Here is a 21877-nt window from a genome sequence, read left to right as displayed (position 1 = left end):
CTATGCCGGAACAAAAGAAAACACAAACAAAACAAACTAACAGAGAACTTTTAAACGCGAGAAGAATTTTTAAGTTTAACGAAGAATATAGTATTTATTGGATACTTTTCAGTTTACAATGGCAGCGACTGCGTCGACGTCTTCTATCTAACAGATACAAATAAGCAGCGCAGTACTAACTAAACAAACAGCATAATATTACACTTTTTTCGGAATCAGTTACTCACGAGCGGTCTTTTGGTTTAAAACGTTTTGTTTCATGTAGCGGGTAAAACGAAAAGTGCGCAAGCGCGTTTGGCGGTTATAATTTAAAAATAAATTAAAATATTAATTAGAAAAAATATATAAAACTATTAAAACTTCTAAAACTTAAACGAATAAACTAATAAAAATTAAAACAACAACGAATTATTTGAAAAATAGAAAAAAAATAATTTTAAGTAAAAATTAAATAAAAACTAAAGCGAAGTTTAAAAATTAATAAAAAAAAATATTTGAAAATATTAAGAAATAATTTTTGCAATTGATTGATGTTATAAATTATTGAAATAAATGTGTTGATAAATGTGCAAGAAATTTAAAAAAAAATCACTAGATTTTAAATAAAAAAGTGTGTTGTGTAATTAATTGCAAACTAATTCTTTTTAATTGTGAAAATTTCTAAAAATCGAACAAATTTGTTTATAAAGTTATTGGCTTGTGTTTTAGCCTTCAGTTTATGCAAAAAAAAAGTTTAATGCAAATTTTGTTACAATTTTCTTAAGAAACCAAAACAAATTTCAGAAAAAAAAAAACTTAAATTCTGGTTTTCTCTAATTTCTTAAGAAGTTTGACTGGCGTCTTTTTGCTGTTTTGTCACAAAGTAGTAAAATACAATCAACAAGCCCACCACCTGTTCTAATGCGCTTTATTTTGGCAACTTTTCAAATGATCGCATGAGCAACAACAACGCACGCAAATAACGTGGTAAGTTTACAAACGCCTTGATTTTTAGTTTTCAATTTTTGTTTTTGCTACATGCTGCATGGCATGGCAGACAAACTCAATATACTCAAAGAAAAATGTTGGTTGGAATGTTTTGAAAAGAAATTTTATAACAAAATTTTTATAAATTTTCGATTTATGGAAATTGTTTGATAAATTTGTAATTTTTCGAAAATTTTCGTTTCAATTTTGGGAAAAATATAAATTTTATTATTCTCCAAAAATTCTTTGCTTTTCGAATATTTTCAAAAGTTTTGTATGTTAAACACACATTTTACAAAATTTAAATTTTGAAAAGTTATCGACTTAAAATAAATTTCAGTTCTAATTCAGTTCTAGTTCTTGTTCTAGTTCTGTTCTAGTTCAGTTCTAGTTCAGTTCTAGTTCAGTTCTAGTTCAGTTCTAGTTCAGTTCTAGTTCAGTTCTAGTTCAGTTCTAGTTCAGTTCTAGTTCAGTTCTAGTTCAGTTCTAGTTCAGTTCTAGTTCTAGTTCAGTTCTAGTTCAGTTCTAGTTCAGTTCTAGTTCAGTTCTAGTTCAGTTCTAGTTCAGTTCTAGTTCAGTTCTAGTTCAGTTCTAGTTCAGTTCTAGTTCAGTTCTAGTTCAGTTTCTAGTTCAGTTCTAGTTCAGTTCTAGTTCAGTTCTAGTTCAGTTCTAGTTCAGTTCTAGTTCAGTTCTAGTTCAGTTCTAGTTCAGTTCTAGTTCAGTTCTAGTTCAGTTCTAGTTCAGTTCTAGTTCAGTTCTAGTTCAGTTCTAGTTCAGTTCTAGTTCAGTTCTAGTTCAGTTCTAGTTCAGTTCTAGTTCAGTTCTAGTTCAGTTCTAGTTCAGTTCTAGTTCAGTTCTAGTTCAGTTCTAGTTCAGTTCTAGTTCAGTTCTAGTTCAGTTCTAGTTCAGTTCTAGTTCAGTTTCTAGTTCAGTTCTAGTTCAGTTCTAGTTCAGTTCTAGTTCAGTTCTAGTTCGTTCTAGTTCAGTTCTAGTTCAGTTCTAGTTCAGTTCTAGTTCAGTTTAGTTCAGTTCTAGTTCAGTTCTAGTTCAGTTCTAGTTCAGTTCTAGTTCAGTTCTAGTTCAGTTCTAGTTCAGTTCTAGTTCAGTTCTAGTTCAGTTCTAGTTCAGTTCTAGTTCAGTTCTAGTTCAGTTCTATTTCAGTTCTAGTTCAGTTCTAGTTCAGTTCTAGTTCAGTTCTAGTTCAGTTCTAGTTCAGTTCTAGTTCAGTTCTAGTTCAGTTCTAGTTCAGTTCTAGTTCAGTTCTAGTTCAGTTCTAGTTCAGTTCTAGTTCAGTTCTAGTTCAGTTCTAGTTCAGTTCTAGTTCAGTTCTAGTTCAGTTTCTAGTTCAGTTCTAGTTCAGTTCTAGTTCAGTTTAGTAGTTCAGTTCTAGTTCAGTTCTAGTTCAGTTCTAGTTCAGTTCTAGTTCAGTTCTAGTTCAGTTCTAGTTCAGTTCTAGTTCAGTTCTAGTTCAGTTCTAGTTCAGTTCTAGTTCAGTTCTAGTTCAGTTCTAGTTCAGTTCTAGTTCAGTTCTAGTTCAGTTCTAGTTCAGTTCTAGTTCAGTTCTAGTTCAATAGTTAAGTCTAGTTCAGTTCTAGTTCAGTTCTAGTTCAGTTCTAGTTCAGTTCTAGTTCAGTTCTAGTCAGTTCTAGTTCTAGTTCTAGTTCAGTTCTAGTTCAGTTCTAGTTCAGTTCTAGTTCAGTTCTAGTTCAGTTCTAGTTCAGTTCTAGTTCAGTTCTAGTTCAGTTCTAGTTCAGTTCTAGTTCATTCTAGTTCAGTTCTAGTTCAGTTCTAGTTCAGTTCTAGTTCAGTTCTAGTTCAGTTCTAGTTCAGTTCTAGTTCAGTTCTAGTTCAGTTCTAGTTCAGTTCTAGTTCAGTTCTAGTTCAGTTCTAGTTCAGTTCTAGTTCAGTTCTAGTTCAGTTCTAGTTCAGTTCTAGTTCTATCTGGTTCAGTTCTAGTTCAGTTTCTATTCTGGTTCAGTTTTAGTCCTGCTCTAGACATATGTTTTTTTTTTTTTTTTTTTGTGGGAGATTTTAGAAAAAAATCCTTTTATAGAAAATGTTCGAACATTTCTTTTTAACAAAGAATTTAAAAAAATTATTTTAAATAAACAATTTCTACCTTAATAAAAATTTTCTTTTAGAAAAAAATGTTCAGTTCTTTTTAAGAAAATTTTCGAAAATTTTTTTTTTTTTAATTAAAAATTTTTGGAGAATATATATAGATATATATATATATATATATATATATATATAGATATATATATATATATATATATATAGATATATATATATATATATATATATATATATATATATATATATATATATATATATATATATATAATATACTAATTTTTATAGAAAATCAAAAAAAAATAAATAAATAAAATAAAATGTTATAGAACATTTTAAATATAAAGACAATTTTCCCTTTTTATTGAAAATTTTCAAACATGTCTATTTTATGTAGAGTATGTTTTGAGCATCTGGTCACGTTAATGTTAAAAATGTGTTTAATCTATTTTACCTTTAGATATAATTGTGCGAGTTTCTTTCTAAGACAATATTCTTATCTACAATTCAAAGTTTATTTTCTATTTAAGTATTAAATAATGTATTTAATTAAACGGCTAAAAATACTACAGCACTGTCATTACTTTTACCAGCAGTTTATGTTAAATATTTAATAAAAATTGCTACAAAAAATTTTAAGTTTTTAAAATAATTCTAATATTTAATATTCTTTTAATTCTAAAACAAAAACATTTAAAATTTTTAAATTTTATAAGGCGATTATTTAATGTCAACAAAATGACAGGTATTGGCGCCTATTTGAGGGCGAATGACCTTTAGTCATAAAAAATTTTTTATAAATTTTCGTTTATTGTCTTGTTATAAGATAAATTTCTCAAAATAATCTATAAAATCTTAACTTCTTATATTAACAAGTCATATGTATGTCACATTACATTTTATTGCGTTTTTAAATAATAATAAACATATTTTTATTGTTTTATAAAATGTTAATAAAAAGTACTATTTTTAAACAGGAGGTGTTTATAAAATTTTAAAACAGTAATAAATGATTTTGATGACAAAACTTTATAAACAAAATTTCTAAATTAACTTTTATAAGATTTATAATTTTATAAAGAAAATTATAATTTTATGATTTTTATTGAATCAGAATAAAGAAGAATATTACAGTTTTATCAAATGTTCAATATTCGAAAGACCAATTTTTAATTGTTTTTAAACAAAATTTGTTATTATTTTAATTGTATTCGAAATAGTAAAACTTTTAATTTTGTTTTAAACATTTAAAAAACATTTCATTTACTTATAAATTATTTAATAAAACAACAGTTTACTTTATTAAATATTAAAAATTTATCACGATATTTGTTGATGTTGCAAATTTTTAAAACAAACTACACATTATATTTGCTTGTAAAAATTAATTTTACACTGGCGCCATTATAAGAAAATAAATATTTATGTTTTTTAAAACTTGTTACAGTTTAGTGTGATCTCTACAAAAATTACCAACTTTTTGGCACATGATTTACCAGGAATTTAAATATAGAAAGTTTACCTAAAATATTCGCACATAGCTCTAGTTCAACGAAGATCAAATATTGCTGTGATACTGAACCAGAACTGAACTAGAACTTAGAACCTAGAACTGAACTAGAACTGAACTAGAACTGAACTAGAACTGAACTAGAACTGAACTAGAACTGAACTAAGAACTGAACTAGAACTGAACCAGAACTGAACTAGAACTGAACTAGAACTGAACTAGAACTGAACTAGAACTGAACTAGAACTGAACTAGAACTGAACTAGAACTAGAACTAGAAACTGAACTAGAACTGAACTAGAACTGAACTAGAACTGAACTAGAACTGAACTAGAACTGAACTAGAACTGAACTAGAACTGAACTAGAACTGAACTAGAACTGAACTAGAACTGAACTAGAACTGAACTAGAACTGAACTAGAACTGAACTAGAACTGAACTAGAACTGAACTAGAACTGAACTAGAACTGAACTAGAACTGAACTAGAACTGAACTAGAACTGAACTAGAACTGAACTAGAAACTGAACTAGAACTGAACTAGAACTGAACTAGAACTGAACTAGAACTGAACTAGAACTGAACTAGAACTGAACTAGAACTGAACTAGAACTGAACTAGAACTGAACTAGAACTGAACTAGAACTGAACTAGAACGGAACTAGACTGAACTAGAACTGAACTAGAACTGAACTAGAACTGAACTAGAACTGAACTAGAACTGAACTACGAACTGAACTTAGACCTGAACTAGCACATGAACTAGAACTGAACTAGAACTGAACTAGAACTGAACTAGAACTGAACTAGAACTGAACTAGAACTGAACTAAACTGAACTAGACCTGAACTAGAAACTGAACTTAGAACTGACTAGAAACTGAAACTAGAACTGAACTAGAACTGAACTAGAACTGAACTAGAACTGAACTAGAACTGAACTAGAAACTGAACTAGAACTGAACTAGAAACTGAACTAGAACTGAACTAGAACTGAACTAGAACTGAACTAGAACTGAACTAGAACTGAACTAGAACTGAACTAGAACTGAACTAGAACTGACTAGAACTAACTAGAACTGAACTAGAACTGAACTAGAACTGAACTAGAACTGAACTAGAACTGAACTAGAACTAACTATGAACTGAACTAGAAACGGAACTAGAACTGAACTAGAACTGAACTAGAACTGAACTAGAACTGAACTAGAACTGAACTAGAACTGAACTAGAACTGAACTAGAACTGAACTAGAACTGAACTAGAACTGAACTAGAACTGAACTAGAACTGAACTAGAACTGAACTAGAACTGAACTAGAACTGAACTAGAACTGAACTAGAACTGAACTAGAACTGAACTAGAACTGAACTAGAACTGAACTAGAACTGAACTAGAAACTGAACTAGAACTGAACTAGAACTGAACTAGAACTGAACTAGAACTGAACTAGAACTGAACTAGAACTGAACTAGAACTGAACTAGAACTGAACTAGAACTGAACTAGAAACTGAACTAGAACTGAACTAGAACTGAACTAGAACTGAACTAGAACTGAAACTAGAACTGAACTAGAACTGAACTAGAACTGAACTAGAACTGAACTAGAACTGAACTAGAACTGAACTAGAACTGAACTAGAACTGAACTAGAACTGAACAAGAACTGAACTAGAACTGAACTAGAACTGAACTAGAACTGAACTAGAACTGAACTAGAACTGAACTAGAACTGAACTAGAACTGATCTAGAACTGAACTAGAACTGCACCAGAACAGAATTCCCCTTTTCCCCCGAAAAAAAAAGTTCAGACACCCATCCATTTGAATCACTTTACAATTTTATTAACAATATTTAACATTAAGTTCAAAATATTGCGATGAAAATACTCAATTAAAAACCACATAAAAGCACACAACAAACCACAAATCCATATTAGAAATGCGTATTCAAAATATTCAATTGTCATAGCCCGCAAAACTTCATCATCGAAACGTATTCTCAAACTGCCACTATAAATGCCATGCCACTCTGTATCACGAAAAATTTTCAACATAATGCCATTCTCTCTTATATAAAATAAATAACGATTAAATTGATCGATTACCGGCGAACGGTGGCTGACAGTGACGAAGAGTGGTTTATATGATATGGGCTGATCTAGTCTTTTCATTTTAGGTCGCTTCATAAAACGCTGTTGCGATAAGATATAATCGACTAAATACTCTTGGCCTGTATAAATATAGGAGGGATCAAGTTCTTCACGTTTAATCCTTAGCACGGTGTTATTGCCAGTGTGTAAACGCTGCTTTACGAATTCGGGTATTCTCATATTTAGGAAATCTTCAGTATCGGCTGAATGTTTCCAAATCAGCAATTTATTGCGGTTGAGATCCTCTAGTTGGTGTAATTCCGGTTCATAAACTTTAGAGGTAATTAAGCTGAAGAGACTGCTGTCAAAGAGATTACTAAAGAACAAACCGTAGACAAGAAATATCAAATATAAATAGAAGTTAAATAGGTTATGGCCTCGCCTTAAAGTTATCGAGAGAAAGAGTATTATACTGATGGTATTCAAAAAAGCCTCGCAAAAATTAAGTTTTTGGTGGAAAATGATATTCACTGAAATCATTAGAGTTAGAAATAGAGCTACACATATGAGAATAATCAGCCATAAAAGTTTACTAAACGTTTTGAAGATATACAAATTGCTAGAAATTTCCACATTACTGGGCACTATCAATGCAGTCTTGGTTACCGTCAAAACAACACTTGAGGAATAATTTTTAGTTCTATGCACCACCATTGGCACAAAACTGAAATTAATTTCATATAGAATTTTCTGAGCATAAGCAAAACTGATATTAGGCTGCCATATGTTCAATGAATAATGTTTAATGGAGGCATTATGATGTCTGAGAAATATTTCTATCCAGTTGTAAAGATAGCCCACACGCTTTAACTCTCCCTTAGTATTGGTATAACTGAAGCAGACGGGGGGAAATTCTACTACCGGTACCACCATTTCATAACCGAAGAAATTTTGCAAATGAGTTTTATCATAAAATTGTTGAACATCGTTTAGTGTTACTACCTTGATGCGCGGATAAGGATGATAGCTATATAGCTGATTATTGTGATACAATAACACCGAAATAAAACCATAGTTCCAGCAGTTTTGGAATATATTATAGAATGTAGATAATAGTCCTTGATATATCAAGAAGATATCTTTATAATGCAGCTGCCACAACAATTGATCCACAGTCTTTAGGGTGTTAGACCAATTTTTGTCAGTTATCCAAGCCACTGTTAACATTTGGTCCCCAAAATTTTTATTTAAAGCTGTTACTTTGTAATTTTTCTCCGTAATAATGATCTTGGGTATTTCGTCTAATTGAGAGGTCTTCACAAATTGTTCATATTTTTCCGTATTATTAGTGGTTCTTTCAAAGTTTATTAATATATTTAAATTTAATTGACTTTTACGATTGATTTGCTGGATTATATCTGGAACATTACTTGCAATGTTGGTTGTTAAAATAATCGCAATGATTAATAAAGTTATTAATGTTGTTAGTTGCATTGTTAATGATAGACTAGTGGGACTGTTTACGAAACTCTTATGTTATTACTTACTTAATGAACGCTACACCATTTCTAGGAGAATATTATAAATATGGAAATATACAAATATATACATTCGTTATTCAACAGAGTAGTTACTTTTAACTAATGTCCTGACTAGTTCCTTAGGAAGCTTGAACATGTTATAATTTGGAAAATTTTTAATAAATGCTCTAACAAAAGTGGTTATTTACAATAAATCGAAAAAAAATTGAGTAGTGTAAGTTCAGTTCTAGTTCAGTTCTAGTTCAGTTCTAGTTCAGTTCTAGTTCAGTTCTAGTTCAGTTCTAGTTCAGTTCTAGTTCAGTTCTAGTTCAGTTCTAGTTCAGTTCTAGTTCAGTTCTAGCTCAGTTCTAGTTCAGTTCTAGTTCAGTTCTAGTTCAGTTCTAGTTCAGTTCTAGTTCAGTTCTAGTTCAGTTCTAGTTCAGTTCAGTTCTAGTTCAGTTCAGTTCTAGTTCAGTTCTATTTCAGTTATAGTTCAGTTATAGTTCAGTTCTATTTCAGTTCTATTTCAGTTCTATTTCAGTTCTAGTTCATTTCTAGTTCAGTTCTAGTTCAGTTCTAGTTCAGCTCAACTTCGACTTCATTTCTAGTTCTACATTTTTGTTAATTTTTAAGAATTTATTTTAAATTTGATATAAAAACTGGATCTTTTAATTACAGTTCACATCATTGGTGGTACAATGGAACAATAAAAAGCTTTTATATTAAATTATTGCTTTAAAATTAGCTTTATAAAAATTATTTAAATTTATTTTTTTTTTTTTTTTGTTTTAAACTACAATTTGAGATATAAATTGTATCTAAATGTCTTGTTTAGTAGCAGATTATATAACAATGTTTTTCGTTTACATGCATTTAATATTTAAAAACATATGTATCATAAATATTTAAACGAAACATTAGTTTTGTATGTATTTAACTTAAGTTCATTCACGACATTTAGTTGAAATCCCTTCTATAGTTAGTTGAAAAAGAACAATGCAGTTGAAAAGTTTAAAAAAATTAACAATCATTTGGAACTTAATATTGTCATTTAGTATGGCTAGAGACGATAAATATAACGATGTTGCAGACATTATTAAACAAATCAATCGTGAGGGTAGTTTAAATTTAAACCTATTAATAAACTATGATAGAAAAATAAATAATACAAAAAACTATCAACAATTTTTAAAAGCTTCTCAAACCGAAGATATACCCAAAATCATTCTTACTGATCGGCTGTATAATGTTACCGCTTTATATAACAATTTTGGGGACCAGTGTTTAACAGTGGCCTGGTTAACTGAGGAGAATATGAATAATACTTTAAAGGCGCTGGATCAGATAGTGTGGACTAAACACTTTAAGGATATTTTATTGGTTTATTATGGTGCCGAACGCAATTTTTATCACATATTTCAAAAATGCTGGATGTATGGTTTTATATCGGTTTTATTATGGTGTGATAATAAAATATATACCTACCACCCTTATCCGGAGATTAAAGTAGTGCAACTAAACAACATTTCCAAATTCCAGGATAAAACTCATTTGGATAATTTTTATGGTTATGAAATGATTGTTCCCTTTATACAACTTCCGCCCGTCTGCTTTAGCTACAACAATACTCAGGGACAATTAATGCGTGTGGGTTATTTTTATAAATGGATCGAAATATTTCTTAAACAACATAATGCAAGTATCAAACTTCAATTTTATGACATATGGAACGCCAATGTTACTTTCGCAAATATTAAAAAATTTCTGCAGACAATCGAATTCAGTTTTATACCAGCAGATGTGCCTGTAAATTTTGATTTTGCTTCTAGTAGAGTTTTGATTGTAACCAAGATTTTATTAGTGGTGCCTACAGCTCAAGAAATTTCCCCCAAATTATATCTATTCAAACCTTTTAATACGAACTTATGGTTTGCTATAGCACTGTGTCTGTTCTTGTTCCTGTTACTAATGATTTTATTGAATATAATACTGCTTAAGGAACCTCATGTTTCAACAGCTTTTCTGGAAACCATTAAAATAATTCTCTTTCTGTCGGTAGCTTTAAAGTCCGACCGTTCAATTCGCAATTTCTTTTTGGCACTACTATTTCTCTTTACGGGCCTATTTCTCACCAACTTTTATAACAGCAACCTTTCCAGTATGATTACCTCTAAAGTTTTTGAACCCGAATTACAGCAACTGGAGGATATCAGATACACCAATTTATTAATTTATCAACATACAGCCGAAAAAGATTTACTCGAGCAGTTGGATGTACCAAAATTCTTAAAACAGCGTGTATTCACTGGCAATAATACCGATTTCAGGCATAAACGTCAATCTCTCGACATGTCGTATATGTACACAGGCCAAGAAGATTTAATTGATTTTTATCTATTTCAGCAGAGATTTATGCAAAAACCTAAAGCTAAAAAACTAGTTCAGGTTTTAAAATATAAACATTATTGTATAACATTGCCCCATCGATCGCCGGTAATCGATCAATTTAATCGCTATTTATATTATATACAAGAGAATGGCATTTTAAAGAAACATTTGAGGGATACCAACTGGCATGGGGTTTTGAGTGGTAATTTGAAAATATTTCTAAACGATGAAGGGAAAAAATCTTTAACTATTAAATATTATGAATATGCATTTCTAATATGGATCTGTGGTTTACTGTGTGCTTTCGTAAGCTTTTCGATTGAATGTTTTCAGGGAAATGGAATAAGTTTAAGATTTAAAGTTTTTAATAAAATATAAGATGTGGATTATAGTGTAGTCCAACATTGAATAATTTATAATCTGTATTATAGTATATAATCTGTACTATAGTCTAGTCTTTAGGCTATTCTATATTTAGGTCTAGACTATAGACGTGACTAGTAGACTACAGCCAGATTATACTGATTTGGAAATGAACTAGATCTGATCTAGGACTGAACTAGAACTGAACTAGAACTGAACTAGAACTGAACTAGAACTGAACTAGAACTGAACTAGACTGACTAGAACTGAACTAGAACTGAACTAGAACTGAACTAGAACTGAACTAGAACTGAACTAGAACTGAACTAGAACTGAACTAGAACTGAACTAGAACTGAACTAGAACTGAACTAGAAACTGAACTAGAACTGAACTAGAACTGAACTAGAACTGAACTAGAACTGAACTAGAACTGAACTAGAACTGAACTAGAAACTGAACTAGAACTGAACTAGAACTGAACTAGAACTGAACTAGAACTGAACTAGAACTGAACTAGAACTGAACTAGAACTGAACTAGAACTGAACTAGAACTGAACTAGAACTGAACTAGAACTGAACTAGAACTGAAACTAGAACTGAACTAGAACTGAACTAGAACTGAACTAGAACTGAACTAGAACTGAACCATAACTGAACTAGAACTGAACTAGAACTAAACTAGAACTGAACTAGAACTAAACTAGAACTGAACTAGAACTGAACTAGAACTGAACTAGAACTGAACTAGAACTGAACTAGAACTGAACTAGAACTGAACTGAACTAGAACTGAACTAGAACTGAACTAGAACTGAACTAGAACTGAACTAGAACTGAACTAGAACTGAACTAGAACTGAACTAGAACTGAACTAGAACTAGAACTGAACTAGAACTGAACTAGAACTGAACTAGAACTGAACTAGAACTGAACTAGAACTGAACTAGAACTGAACTAGAACTGAACTAGAACTGAACTAGAACTGAACTAGAACTGAACTAGAACTGAACTAGAACTGAACTAGAACTGAACTAGAACTGAACTAGAACTGAACTAGAACTGAACTAGAACTGAACTAGAACTGAACTAGAACTGAACTAGAACTGAACTAGAACTGAACTAGAACTGAACTAGAACTGAACTAGAACTGAACTAGAACTGAACTAGAACTGAACTAGAACTGAACTAGAACTGAACTAGAACTGAACTAGAACTGAACTAGAACTGAACTAGAACTGAACTAGAACTGAACTAGAACTGAACTAGAACTGAACTAGAACTGAACTAGAACTGAACTAGAACTGAACTAGAACTGAACTAGAACTGAACTAGAACTGAACTAGAACTGAACTAGAACTGAACTAGAACTGAACTAGAACTGAACTAGAACTGAACTAGAACTGAACTAGAACTGAACTAGAACTAGAACTGAACTAGAAACTGAACTAGAAAAACTGAACTAGAACTGAACTAGAACTGAACTAGAACTGAACTAGGACTAGAACTGAACTAGACTGAACTAGAAACTGAACTAGAACTGAACTAGAACTTGAACTAGAACGAACTAGAACTGAACTAGAACTGAACTAGAAACTGAACTAGAACTGAACTAGAACTGAACTAGAACTGAACTAGAACTGAACTAGAACTGAACTAGAACTGAACTAGAACTGAACTAGAACTGAACTAGAACTGAACTAGAACTGAACTAGAACTGAACTAGAACTGAACTAGAACTGAACTAGAACTGAACTAGAACTTGAACTAGAACTGAACTAGAACTGAACTAGAACTGAACTAGAACTGAACTAGAACTGAACTAGAACTGAACTAGAACTGAACTAGAACTGAACTAGAACTGAACTAGAACTGAATAGAACTGAACTAGAACTGAACTAGAACTGAACTAGAACTGAACTAGAACTGAACTAGAACTGAACTAGAACTGAACTAGAACTGAACTAGAACTGAACTAGAACTAGAACTGAACTGGAACTGAACTAGAACTGAACTAGAACTGAATTAGAACTGAACTAGAACTGAACTAGAACTGAACTAGAACTGAACTAGAACTGAACTAGAACTGAACTAGAACTGAACTAGAACTGAACTAGAACTGAACTAGAACTGACTAACTGAACTAGAACTGAACTAGAACTGAACTAGAACCGAACTAGAACTGAACTAGAACCGAACTAGAACTATATCCTTCTCTGTCATCTGGACTATGCTTTATGTCTGGTCTATAATATAGAATTTAGTCTGTACTATAGTTTACATTCTAGTCTATTATCTGGTATTTGATCTGAACTACTGTCTCGCTTATAGCCTGGACAGTAATCTTGTCTATAGTGTGGACTATCGTAAAGGATATAATCTGGACTATTTTATATTCTGTAGTTTGGATTGGACTAGAATGCAGTCTGTACTATCGTCTACATTCGAATATATAGTTTGAACTGTAGTTATGTAGGCAGTACAAAGTGTACTTCAATCTATACTATAGACTAGTCTATAGTATAGGCCTAAATATTAGTATGTATGTATGTATATTGTCTATAGTCTGGATTATATTGTAGTCTATGGCCAGGAAAATAGTTTAGTTTTAATTTAGATTTTGATATATTTAATAAATAAAAAGAAATTGGTGAAAGAAACAAACAATAAAGTTAAATACCCTGTATTGCTTAAAAAAGAAATGAAAAAATTTAAACTACACCAAAAGTCCATTTATAACAACTACGTTTAAGTATTATTTTTTTTAATTTGTAGATATGTTATTTTCACTCATAACTTTATGGTGGGATGTTTTCAGATACAATTAACACAATTTCTTTAGTTTAAATCGAACCATATTTAGCAAAAAGTGCAAATGAATTGAAACCACATAAAATCGATTTTTTTATTTTTTCAGCAATAATCGTTTGCAAATAATATTTTATTATATTGATAGCCAAAAATATAAAAATTATTAAACTATAACAATAGTTTAAAATAAAAATAAGAAATCACTTAAGGATTTTTCTATATAATAAATATTTTATGAAAAAAAGACGTGGGTTAAGTGATAAGTATCTTAAGCAGTAGTTTTTGGCGTGAGATTAAATGTTTTTGTAATAAAATTATTCAATTAATCATAGTTTATAATTATTAAATAAAAGTGACTTAATAAATGATTATGAATATAATTTGGTGTTTCCTTACTTTTGACCAAATAAAGACATTTATGGATTGACATATGAACACCATATATTTTAAATTTTGTTAATCTTTCACACTTTTAAACTAATTAAATTTAAATTAATGATTCCAATGGGTTATTATCTCTACATCTTATATTAATAAATAAATGAACAGATGTATGAAACCAATTTTTAACAAAATTCACAATTACCCTACGTGTCAATAAACACTGAACCTGTGTTTTAATATATCAGTGTGTTGGTTGTATTTAAAAGTTTATATTTTTTTTTTTTTTTTTTTTTGAAAACTTTTTTCCATTTCATTCAATTTCTGAAAAAAACATGTATTTCCTTTTGTGAAAAATATAAAACAAAACAACAGCGAAGGCAATAATGAAATTATTGACAGTTGCAGAAAGTTTTTTATTTTCATATTGTTGTTGTTGCTGTTGTTACTTTTTTAATAGTATATTTTGGCATGACATACAACATAAATAATAATAACAAACGTAGCGATACAACTGATATAAACAACAACCTGAGAGAGCTAAACTGAACCAACCCATATTTGGCATTTGACTTTGGGTAACTTTTTTTATAGAGTCATAAACACACAAACTCACCTTTAGAGGTTTCACATATGACGATTACATATATTTGCTTATAAAATGCATAGGGATGGAAATAAAGGTACTTTTGTACAAATATTGGGTACATAAAGGCAGTGTTAAGTTTTAGAAGAGTATAGACTGATTTGTACAATTATTAAGTATGTTTTATAGATCGCCACCATATAGCATAGTCTATTGTATAGTCTATAGTCTAGTCTATTGTATAGTCTAGTCCATAGTGTAGTCTATAGTCTAGTCTATAGTCTAGTCTATTGTATAGTCTAGTCCATAGTGTAGTCTATAGTCTAGTCTATAGTCTAGTCTATAGTCTAGTCTATAGTCTAGTCTAGTCTATAGTCTAGTCTATAGTCTAGTCTATAGTCTAGTCTATAGTCTAGTCTATAGTCTAGTCTATATTCTAGTCTATAGTCTAGTCTATAGTCTAGTCTATAGTCTAGTCTATAGTCTAGTCTATAGTCTAGTCTATAGTCTAGTCTATAGCCTAGTCTATAGTCTAGTCTATAGTCTAGTCTATAGTCTAGTCTATAGTCTAGTCTATAGTCTAGTCTATAGTCTAGTCTATAGTCTAGTCTATAGTCTAGTCTATAGTCTAGTCTATAGTCTAGTCTATAGTCTAGTCTATAGTCTAGCCTATAGTCTAGTCTATAGTCTAGTCTATAGTCTAGTCTAGTCTAGTCTAGTCTATAGTCTAGTCTATAGTCTAGTCTAGTCTATAGTCTAGTCTATAGTCTAGTCTAGTCTATAGTCTAGTCTATAGTCTAGTCTATAGTTCTAGTCTAGTCTAGTCTAGTCTAGTCTAGTCTAGTCTATAGTCTAGTCTTGTCTAGTCTAGTCTAGTCTATAGTCTAGTCTATAGTCTAGTCTATACTCTAGTCTATAGTCTAGTCTATAGTCTAGTCTATAGTCTAGTCTATAGTCTAGTCTATAGTCTAGTCTATAGTCTAGTCTATAGTCTAGTCTATAGTCTAGTCTATAGTCTAGTCTATAGTCTAGTCTAGTCTATAGTCTAGTCTATAGTCTAGTCTATAGTCCTAGTCTATAGTCTAGTCTATAGTCTAGTCTATAGTCTAGTCTATAGTCTAGTCTATAGTCTAGTCTATAGTCTAGTCTATAGTCTAGTCTATAGTCTAGTCTATAGTCTAGTCTATAGTCTAGTCTATAGTCTAGTTTCTAGTCTATAGTCTAGTCTATAGTCTAGTCTATAGTCTAGTCTATAGTCTAGTCTATAGTCTAGTCTATAGTCTAGTCTATAGTCTAGTCTATAGTATAGTCTATAGTCTAGTCTATAGTCTAGGTCTATAGTCTAGTCTATAGTCTAGTCTATAGTCTAGTCTATAGTCTAGTCTATAGTCTAGTCTATAGTCTAGTCTATAGTCTAGTCTATAGTCTAGTCTATAGTCTAGTCTATAGTCTAGTCTATAGTCTAGTCTATAGTCTAGTCTATAGTCTAGTCTATAGTCTAGTCTATAGTCTAGTCTATAGTCTAGTCTATAGTCTAGTCTATAGTCTAGTCTATAGTCTAGTCTATAGTCTAGTCTATAGTCTAGTCTATAGTCTAGTCTATAGTCTAGTCTATAGTCTAGTCTATAGTCTAGTCTATAGTCTAGTCTATAGTCTAGTCTATAGTCTAGTCTATAGTCTAGTCTATAGTCTAGTCTATAGTCTAGTCTATAGTCTAGTCTATAGTCTAGTCTATAGTCTAGTCTAGTCTAGTCTAGTCTAGTCTATAGTCTAGTCTATAGTCTAGTCTATAGTCTAGTCTATAGTCTAGTCTATAGTCTAGTCTATAGTCTAGTCTATAGTCTAGTCTATAGTCTAGTCTATAGTCTAGTCTATAGTCTAGTCTATAGTCTAGTCTATAGTCTAGTCTATAGTCTAGTCTATAGTCTATTCTATAGTCTAGTCTATAGTCTAGTCTATAGTCTAGTCTATAGTCTAGTCGATAGTCTAGTCTATAGTCTAGTCTATAGTCTAGTCTATAGTCTAGTCTATAGTCTAGTCTATAGTCTAGTCTATAGTCTGGTCTATAGTCTGGTCTATAGTCTAGTCTATAGTCTAGTCTATAGTCTAGTCTATAGTCTAGTCTATAGTCTAGTCTATAGTCTAGTCTATAGTCTAGTCTATAGTCTAGTCTATGGTCTAGTCCATAGTCTAGTCTATAGTCTAGTCTATAGTCTAGTCTATAGTCTAGTCTATAGTGTAGTCTATAGTCTAGTCTATATTCTAGTCTATAGTCTAGTCTATAGTCTAGGCTATAGTCTAGGCTATTGTCTATTCTGTAGTCTAACCTATTGTCTAGGCTATGATCTAATAGCTAGACCAGAATATCCAGTATATAGTCCTGTAATGAAGTGAAAACATTATTATCTTGTAGTTACCCCTCTTTCTCTTAAATAATCTTCTCACATTGGTACTTTGCTAACCAAATGGTACTTTTTCTCCCCCATTTAAGTACCATTCCACATTTGTAATTCGTACTTCCAATTAAACGTATGTTAACAACTTTGTATGAGTAATTTAGCTGTATAAACTTTTGTTTTATTAAAAAAAACTTTATTTTGTATTACAATCATTAGTTTTTTCTATTTTTAATTCACACTATTTTTGGCAAATATTTGTTAACTGTTGTTTATTTTTTTTTTTCAAAATTTATATGTTAAAAAAAGCCTACACCTCATAACACGTCTTAGCAATAATGTTTTATAACTTTTATAATAAAATAAATTAAACAAAAACTACAATAGTAATTAAAATTTGTATACAACAACTCTTGAAATTTGTTAATAACAATATAAATTTCAAAAAACGGTTTATTGAAGTTTTTAATTACAGCGTTAAACGGTTACTTTATAAACATTTTTTTGGAGAAAAGTAATTGAAAATAATTATAGAGAGATACTTGTCAAATTTTGGGTATTTTGTGAAATTTACATAAAAATAAAATGTCAAAGAGTTATGGAAAAAATTGATATTGTTGAAGGCAAAAAAATTATGATTGAAATCTGAATTAGGTTAGGTCTATTTTCAAGCAAAGGTTTTGAGATATAGAGAGAGATAGTATAAATAACACTCTGAGAGTATTTGCTTTAACTATTAACTCAAGGTCTTTTCTACAATATATGGTGTTAATTTTCCCAGTTAATGGTAGCCAAACATTCTTTTAGAAAATTATTGAAGAAAACAAAACTAAATGGAAAATATTCTAGCTGTTAATACGCCTCAACAAATTCTAGACATTTTTTTTACTACTGGATATCGATACATTTTTGTGAAGCGTTAAACAATCTGATAAATTTGTTTTCTATAGGTTTCTACATAATCATCGTTATGATTATGATCATTAACATCTTTGAGAATTATTAACACTAACTTAAATGTATCAATTACTAGAGTAAATAGTAGTACAAAAAAAAATGATGCACGGAATTGAAAACGTTTATAAGTCAAGGTCGGTTATAGGAAACTATAGAAAACACGTTGAGAAATGTCTTTTTTTGTATGGGACCAAAATAGATTTCTCATACATAAAGTTTGTTTAACTCAAACTTTAAAATTTTTATTATTTCCCATTTTTGATCTATTTTTTTATACAATTTGCTAACGATGTCAGTCCATCTTTACATGTAAAACTAACTACATATTTGACAAATAATTTTAACATCAAGCCATAGCATAAGACATTTTCGAGACAATTGATTCGACTACTGGTCAACATAAGTTTTTAACAACTGGTTCAAAATTGGGCTCAAATCTTTTCTCAATTTAGAGTTAAAAAATCACTTAAGAGTATTGGTTTTAAGATAAAGTCCGATAAAACAAAATTATTTCCAAATTCATTTACTCAATCAGATTCTTTAATTCAGGTCCCTTAGTCTATAGTCTAGGCTATAGTGTAGTCTATAGTCTAATCTATAGTCTAATCTATAGTCTAATCTATAGTCTAGTCTATATTATAATGTATAGTCTAGTCTATAGTCGAGACTATAGTCGAGTCTATAGTCGAGTCCATAGTCTAGTCTATAGTCTAGTCTATAGTCGAGACTATAGTAGAGTCTATAGTCTTGTCTATAGTCCAATGTAGACTCTAATCTTGCCTACAGTCTAGTCGACAGTCTAGTCTATAGTCTATTCTATAATCTAGTCTATAGTCTAGTCTACAGTCTAGTCTATAGTCTACTCTATAGTCTAGTCTATAGTCTAGTCCATAGTCTAGCCTATAGTCTAGTCTATAGTCTAGTCTATAGTCTAGTCTATAGTCTAGTACATAGTCTAATCCATAGTCTAGTCTATAGTCTAGTCTATAGTCTAGTATATAGTCTAGTCTATAGTCTAATCTATAGTCTAGTCTATAGTCTAGTCTATAGTCTAGTCTATAGTCTAGTCTATAGTCCAGTCTATAGTCTAGTCTATAGTCTAGTCTATAGTCTAGTCTATAGTCTAGTCTATAGTCTAGTCTATAGTCTAGTCTATAGTCTAGTCTATAGTCTAGTCTATAGTCTAGTCTATAGTCTAGTCTATAGTCTAGTCTATAGTCTAGTCTATAGTCTAGTCTATAGTCTAGTCTATAGTCTAGTCTATAGTCTAGTCTAGTCTAGTCTAGTCTAGTCTAGTCTATAGTCTAGTCTATAGTCTAGTCTAGTCTAGTCTATAGTCTAGTCTATAGTCTAGTCTAGTCTATAGTCTAGTCTATAGTCTAGTCTATAGTCTAGTCTATAGTCTAGTCTATAGTCTAGTCTATAGTCTAGTCTATAGTCTAGTCTATAGTCTAGTCTATAGTCTAGTCTATAGTCTAGTCTAGTCTAGTCTAGTCTAGTCTAGTCCAGTCTATAGTCTAGTCTATAGTCTAGTCTATAGTCTAGTCTATAGTCCAGTCTATAGTCTAGTCTATAGTCTAGTCTCTAGTCTAGTCTATAGTCTAGCCTATAGTCTAGTCTATAGTCTATGTAGACAACTGATTGCCTCCATCTGCCTTTTTCCGAATTTCAAATTTAAGCCAAAAAATCTCTTAAAAGTACGAACAATTAGCACAAATCTAAAAACTTAGTTAATCTTAGTACTAGAATTCTTGAGAGTGGGTCCAAAATTGCTTCAAACCATTATATAAGTAGGATCTTCTCTAAAAAGTATGCTAAAACTGTAATTACTTTATAAAAACTAATGTGCGTCGGCCGGGAATCGAACCCGGATCAACTGCTTGGAAGCCAACTATGCTAACCATTACACCACCGACGCCCCTGTTATGATGCTCAGACGAAGGAGAATAGAAAATGGTCTTCAGTTAAAGTAACTTCAAAAACAGAAACACTTGTTTAAACAAACTTTCGAATGAATATAATTTTAAAATTAATCTTAAACAAAATTTAAATGAAATAACTTAAAGCTTGTGGATTAGAGTTTCGTCTTCTTCTTTCCACTTATTGCCCGATTTCTGGAGTAAAAGAGAAGGTTTAGTTGTAAGACTTATAGCTGGTGTTTAAGGAGATAAACTAAGCGGTTTAAGTAACCTACAAAGAAGAAAAGTATGCGTCGGCCGGGAATCGAACCCGGATCAACTGCTTGGAAGGCAACTATGCTGGCCATTACACCACCGACGCCACTGTTTTGAAAGCCTAACTAAGGCTGTTTTGAAATAAGGGCCTAAAATGTGGAAAGGATGGTTTTATGAATCATTCCAAGCGAAAATATATAACTTGACTTAAATTAAAATAAATATATAATGATTTCGGCATCACGAGCTTTCAAACGATATAAGAGGACTACATGAAATTATGAACCGATTTGCAATAGATATGATCTTTGAGTCTAGAACGTTAGATGAATATGAAAAATGTTATAACAAATTACTTACGAAATATTAGATAGACAGATTGACTTTAACCCGATATCGTTTAATCACCTCAAAAAGTTATTGCGATATTTTTTAAGGTGTGTGTAAAGCCCCCTACAATGGTTAAGTGCATAAAAATAGATTAGAAGTACATATTTTCCTACAACAAATATAGCTGAAGAAAAAAAGTAATACACAATTTATTGTTGTTTTGATATTTAACAAAAACAATAAAGTAAATTATGACTTTAATGTAGAAATAAGGAAGTAAATAACACTTAGAACTGACGTCGCAGGGAAAGAAAGACAGACAGAGACACAGATAAAATAATAGAAAAAAGCAAATAAACATTTCTTAATACAAAACCCTGTAACCACATTTTTGCAAATTTTTTTTTTTTTTGTTATTTAATAATTTTGATCCGATCACCATGATTTTTAAGAAATAAAGCAAAATTGAAAAAAAAATGGAAAAGAAGACATAAGTACATATTTTGGGTGATTTATTGACACGCCAAAACATCAAAAGCATACTTCTTGGAATCAATTCTAATGCTATTTTGTTGTTTCTAAAATTTTTTTTCTTCAGCTTTAGCTTCCATAAGTATCAATATCATAAGCATCTCTTAGCTTAAAAAAAAACTGCCAAAATAAAACTCTTAATAACTAAACAACAAAAATATGTATAACAAATTTGAGGGCAAAAAAAAATTGTTAGAAAAATATTTATTCATTTGACAATCGGTAGACATCTTAAGAAAAGAAAAAAATCGTTTGTTCTTATACAAAAAATCAATTTATAAAACATTTTAAGGGGTTTACGATGTCTTATGTTTATTCTTAAAATAGTTTCAATATTTACCCCCAAAAAAAAGTTAAAATAGATTTATTATAAAGATAGTTTAGTTATAAAGTAAATATGGTTTAAGATGTTTTACATTAAAGCTTTTTGAAAACACCACCAGCCGAGACGTCTGTCTAGTCTGTCTATAGCTATTAATCTAACGATTGTTAAAATGTATACACTGAGCAGGTGATAACATACATTTATTTCAAAGTTATGAGCGCCCAGACTAAAGAAAGTATTTAACCCCGTTTCTATAATTCAGAATTCTATTTTTGTAAGATTTTTTTTATTACATTTTCTAAGTAAAAGATTTAATTTTTGATTGATTATGTGTTTTGGTTGTTATCTTTTAAATTATAGAATAAATATAAAAGAAGTGAAATAGTATGATCGTGCATAACCGATCTTATGATACCACACAGCAATATTTTTCGGAATTTTAAATGGATAAGTAAACAGACAAAACATACATTCA

General features: G+C 30.5%; 2 protein-coding genes and 2 non-coding genes across 4 annotated transcripts in view; 1 reads left to right on the top strand and 3 right to left on the bottom strand.

The window, feature by feature from the left end:
- Nucleotides 1-485: 485 nt before the first annotated feature.
- Nucleotides 486-21877, top strand: part of LOC119604918 (formin-J) — a 147114-nt gene continuing 125722 nt past the window's right edge. The window contains exon 1 of the mRNA XM_037957827.1: nucleotides 486-966. The gene's annotated coding sequence lies outside the window, so the exon portion shown is untranslated. The remainder of the gene's footprint in view (nucleotides 967-21877) is intronic.
- On the bottom strand, nucleotides 6378-8135 carry LOC119604922. Its single transcript, XM_037957832.1, has one exon. The coding sequence runs from the start codon at nucleotides 8133-8135 to the stop codon at nucleotides 6378-6380; it is 1758 nt and encodes a 585-aa protein (XP_037813760.1).
- Nucleotides 19889-19960, bottom strand: Trnag-ucc. Its single transcript has one exon. It is a non-coding gene; the product is annotated as a tRNA-Gly (tRNA).
- Trnag-ucc lies at nucleotides 20251-20322 on the bottom strand. Its single transcript has one exon. It is a non-coding gene; the product is annotated as a tRNA-Gly (tRNA).

The sequence above is a fragment of the Lucilia sericata genome, unplaced genomic scaffold (assembly GCF_015586225.1).
Source record: "Lucilia sericata isolate MDLA Ls3-8-SP2 unplaced genomic scaffold, ASM1558622v1 Contig000443F_arrow, whole genome shotgun sequence".
Lineage (NCBI taxonomy): Eukaryota > Metazoa > Arthropoda > Insecta > Diptera > Calliphoridae > Lucilia > Lucilia sericata.
This window is presented reverse-complemented; position numbering and strand designations above follow the sequence as displayed.

Coding starts and splice junctions, on each gene's coding strand:
- LOC119604922 (XM_037957832.1), bottom strand. CDS start 8,135: ATGCAACTAACAACATTAATAACTTTATTAATCATTGCGATTATTTTA.